Raw genomic sequence first — 5446 nt, 5'->3', positions numbered from 1 at the left:
AGGCAAATGCAACAAATAAAATTTACGTCTTTGCAATTACAAGTTTAAATGCCATACATTATCCTATTAGAACAAATGAATTTTTTTTTTGCTCAGAAAGTAAGGAAAGTGTATTAGATTAGTAAAAAGTGTACATAAGGAGGTCCCTAAATAAGCATTTTTAACAATTAATGACATTTCTAAAACTCGTTTGAATATCATAGATGATGCATTGTGAGTTGTAGAAAAAATGCAACTTAAAACTATCTTTTATGTTATATAAGCATAAAAGATAATTTTGAACTGTACATGGACTTAGAGGGTTGAAGAAGCTTAACAAATATTATTTACCTTATTTTCTTAAAGAGTTACTAATGCCATACCAACTCTATGTAGTTCTTTGGTGATTTACTTAGGAATTGGTGTGGAATTAGTAAATGTTAATGTGGCAATATCAGCTCTCTTTTATTATTTATTTTAGAATTTTCAATGTATCCGGGTTGGAGGACAAAGGTTAAATGTAACATATATATAGACTTGGAGGGTTGAAGAAGCTTAACAAATATTATTTTCCTTATTTTCTTAGAGAGTTACTAATGTCATACCAACTCTATGCAATTCTTTGGTGATTTACTTAGGAATTGGTATGGGATTAGTAAAAGTTAGTGTGACAATAATAGCTCTCTTTTATTATTTATTTTAGAGTTTTCAATGTATGCAGGTTGGAGGACACAGATTAAATGTATAATATATATATATATATATGGGTAGCGTTTTTTTGACAAAATCTTGGACAATATTCTAGATAAAGTTTTGTCTTATATGGCTAATTTTTTTGGAATGGATTGATTTTTAATGAGGACGATCTCTATAGTCAGTAGATCATCCTCACAAAAAATCAGCCAATTCTGAAACTTCTAACCCCATGAAAAGTGGTTACAAACTAACGGTAAAAATTGACGGTTCACAATTCTTCATCTTATAAACTAGGGTTAGAAATTTTATAATTGGCTGATTTTTTGTGAGGATGATTTTCTCACCATAGAGACCATCTTCACAAAAAAAAAAAAAATCAGCCCGTTCTAAATTTTTTTAACCCATATAGGACAAAATGCTTTGTTTAGGATTTTGTCAAAAGAACGCCACCTTATATATATATAGGGAAATGTTCAGCACCCTAAGTTTTACCACACACTTTTAACAAATGTTTTTTGTCCTACATGGCTTAGAAGTTTTGGAATGGGCTGATTTTTGGTGAGGATGATCTCTATGATTAGAAGATCATCCTCCCCAAAAATCAGCCCATTCCGAAATGTTTAGCCCCATGTTTACACGTTGAAAAATCGTGGACCGTCCATTTTTTGTAAACCATTTTGATGAGGTTAGAAGTTTTGGAATGAGCTGATTTTTGGTGAGGATGATCTCCTCACCATAGAGATCATCCTCACCAAAAATCAGCCCATTCCAAAACTTCTAACCCATGTAAGACAAAACACGTTTGTTAAAGTGTGTGGTAAAACTTAGGGTGCTGAACGGGACCCATATATATATATATATATAGGGAAATGTTCAGCAACAAACATTTTGACAAACATTTTGGCAAAACATTTTTCAAAACATGGGTTAGAGGTTTTGGAATGGGCTGATTTTTGGTGAGGATGATCTCTACGGTGAGGAGATCATCATCACCAAAAATCAGCCCATTCCAAAACTTCTAACCCCATCAAAATGGTTTATAAAAAATGGACGGTCCACGATTTTTCAACTTGTAAACTGGGCTAGAAGTTTTGGAATGGGCTGATTTTTGGTGAGGATGATCTCCTCACCGTAGAGATCATCCTCACCAAAAATCAGCCCATTCCAAACCTCTAACCCATGTTTTGAAAAATGTTTTGCCAAAATGTTTGTCAAAATGTTTGTTGCTGAACGGGACCCATATATATATGTACATGGACCTTGAGGGTTCAAGAAGCTTAATAAATATTATTTTCATTATTTTTTTAGAGAGTTACTAATGTCATGCCAATGTTTACTAATGCCATACCAATTCTGTACAGTTCTTTGGTGGTGTACTTAGGAATAGGTGTGGGATTAGTGAAAGTTAGTGTGGCAATAACAACTCTCTTTTGTCATTTATTTTAGAGTTTTCAATGTATGCAGGTTGGAGGACACAGGTTAAATGTATAATATATATAGGAAAAAAAAACTTTCAGCAGCAAATACAACTTTTGCCTTTATATGTTGTTTCTGAAGGATATATAATAATTAAAAAAAAAACGTTTTGTAGCGGATATTATTATCTGTCACCATATGTATTATATTCTTTTTTTTTTTTTAAATGACCTAAAGGTATTATCTACAACAGCAAAACGAGCTATCTATTGCTACATTTAGTGACCAAGGAAACAACGTCGGATATCAGTTCCGCTGCTCATTTTCTGCAATAGCTTTTACAGACGAAAAAGGTACCCTGTAGTGGCGGAAAAATTCGCTACTGTATCTCAAAAATGTTGTAGTGCAAGGATCGTAGGGTTTAAGGCGTGGAAGCTTTGTGATTGCTCTGCTAGTGTCAACGTGATAAGTATTTGGATTCTCTCCGATCTTCGACAATCGACAAACGTGACACAATTTAAGGTTTGATCTCCACTGCGCTTAATAGGTAAACACCTAAATTCCTTTCACTATCTATAAATGATAGGCATTCCTCTCCCACATGAATCAATTGTTTCAGTTTTTTTCCATCAATTTGGCCTTGTAAGGATTGTGGTAGAGAGATATTATTCATGTTGTTGATCGGGTGTTGGAAGTGCGAAGAAATTTTTTGTTAGCTTCTGGATATTATTATTTTAGATCCAAGATATGTGGATTTGAATTTCATAAATAATAATCTAAATGTTTGATTTTGATTGATCGTAAAATTCTAGATATTAATTGTGGATCTGTACATTGTTGTATTTGTGATTAAATCCTAACAATTAACCTGAACGTTTTTTTTGCTCACAGACTCCTCAGTGCTTTCCACGTCAAGACAAGGGTAATTTTGTAAGTTAGGGATGTCATTCAATACATGTGGGTCCATGGGCTCCTAAATTTCTCTGAGTTTTGTGAGCAATTTTTTATCCAATTAACCCTATTTTTATGGAAAAAAGTTTAAAAATTACAAGCATCCTCCTTACAAAAAAAAAATAGATATGCCATTCATTTATTTAAATCTAAAATTAGTAAATGTCCGTAATGACTCTAAAACTTACAAAGTACCCTAAGGTACATAAATGAGGTGCAAACGTCAATTTATGATTATAATCAATGGAGATTGAGCTACTTTTTTAACCTATAACACCTTACACACCAAATACCAAAGATAATTAAGCCTATTTTTTATCTGATGAATTCTACTTTCAACTAAAAAATTCTTTGGGTACTCGAATCCGACATATAGAAATAACTAATCAATCCCATTTTTGTTGTTTAGGTCAAAGTACTGAACCAAACATCATATATTTAGAACTATTTTTTAAAGAGCATCTCCTGAAACAAACCCTGTGAAGCAATTGAATTTGATTGAAACAAGCCTCACGGATCATGGGTTGATAGACTTGCAGTTTCATGAACACATTGCCATCCTCTTGGTAGACTTCTAGCTACATATCAATAATCAGCCTGATTAATTAATGATTTCTAACGATTGGATGATTCGAGCATATTCTTTGTACGTAGTGGTCTTAGATTCAAGCATTTGCTTATTGGGCTTGAAACCCACCCTTGAGTGTGAATGAGCTTCATTGCACATCTCTCTCTCTCTCTCTCTCTCTCACACACACACACACACTGATAAAAATTTTAAAAAGGAGATCACCTTCCAAAGATGTAATGATACATGGACAGATCAAAGAAAAGGAATCAACAACACATAGATACCTTAATGCACAACACCAAACACAAATTTAAGTACTTCAACTGCAAACATTTTGTACATAAAACAGCCAAACACCAACTTCTACAGTTACAACCAACCCTACCCCTCACTCCTCCCTCTTCCACTAAATTTATCCAAACACCCTCTAAAATTAGACAAAATTACCAGTTCACACCCAAAAGAAGGCCAATATCCACCAATAAATTCCTTCATATCCCAATTTTCACATCTCTACAATTCATCCCTCCATCACTGAACATTTCCTGCAACAAGAAACTAAATCAGATCAACCCCAAGCCCAAAAACTTATATTCCGAAAAAAAGAAGAAGAAGAAGAAATAAAGCCAACAACATATTTTAAGTATAATTATATAATTATCTTCCATCTTTACCATCTCCTCTGCATGAACCAAGGTTGGCCCATTTCCTTCTACTTCCATCTCCATCAACCCATCACTCTTATCAGCTTTCTTAGACACAATGTGGGTCCTCTTCAGCCCCAAGAGTTCCTTCCACCTCACTGGACTCTTGGGTGGCCTCGGTGGCATGTCTTCATCGTCGTCACCGTTAAGTAGTTCATCTCTCAACGTCATCTTTGGCGACTTGTTGGTGCAATTATCCTTGAAAGGAAGTAACTTACCCTTGAAGAGGAGCTCATCTGCAGACATCATAGAGTAACTTGATACAGAGAATTCAAAATCTGTTGCTACTGCAGGTGCTTCTCTTGAGGTGTGTTGATGATGATCATGCTCGACTGTTTGTTGGGTTTTGACGAAATCGTTGGAGAAAGAGATCCTTGGACTCATTGGAGTACACATGCCTTGGTGCTCACTGTTGAACATGTCTAGGCATGCCATGGGACACTCAAGAACATAGGTAGACTGATTCAACCTACAAGTAGAAGTTTGTATTTATATATAAAGAAGTGGACCTAGTTATATGTATGCATGCATGCATGCATATATGTATGTATGTATGTATGTATTTATGTTTTATCATGTTATGGTATGTACTTTTCATTTGTAGCTAACATTTAGATCTGTGATTTGTGACTGAAGATATACCTTGTTGTAACTTTTATTTTTTATTACATACAACTTTGAGATAGTGGATTTCCAGCTAACCCACCAATAATATAATACTTCCAAGCATAGTGGATGGAGATTGGAAGCAATGTTTAAACTTACAACTTTGACTGGTCAAGCTGAGTCGAGTCAACTTGATGAGTAAGCAGTTGACTTGAGGAAATAGATCATAGACACTGCACCCAAGATTTCAACCATGTTCTAAAAGAGGTCTCTATTTTGGAGACCCTAATTTGCAGACCCACGGTTTTGTCTCCAGCACTACTCATTTTCTTTAAATTTCTATTTTGGCCTTCCTCATATATATTATATTTAAATTCAACACTGGTTACGTCCTTCGTATTTTTCAACTTAATTTTTTTTTTTTATAAAATTAATGTGACTTTCAATCTACAAATCTGATTTTTATAAAATTGTTATCCTTAAAAATTAAAGGTCACATCCACACTTTTAAAATGAGACCATT

General features: G+C 34.2%; 1 protein-coding gene across 1 annotated transcript; it reads right to left on the bottom strand.

Annotated features, from left to right (window-relative positions):
• Window positions 1-3895: 3895 nt before the first annotated feature.
• LOC147404912 (uncharacterized) lies at window positions 3896-4780 on the bottom strand. The gene is made up of 2 exons (XM_086437774.1): window positions 4288-4780; window positions 3896-4158 (listed from the first exon to the last, which is right to left on the bottom strand). Exons 1-2 carry the CDS (start codon window positions 4750-4752, stop codon window positions 4105-4107), a joined length of 519 nt encoding a protein of 172 aa, XP_086293900.1. The 5' UTR covers window positions 4753-4780; the 3' UTR covers window positions 3896-4104.
• Between the last annotated feature and the right edge of the window lie 666 nt (window positions 4781-5446).

This window comes from Akebia trifoliata, chromosome 4, assembly GCF_017979445.1.
Source record: "Akebia trifoliata isolate Shusen 1 chromosome 4, ASM1797944v1, whole genome shotgun sequence".
Lineage (NCBI taxonomy): Eukaryota > Viridiplantae > Streptophyta > Magnoliopsida > Ranunculales > Lardizabalaceae > Akebia > Akebia trifoliata.
This window is presented reverse-complemented; position numbering and strand designations above follow the sequence as displayed.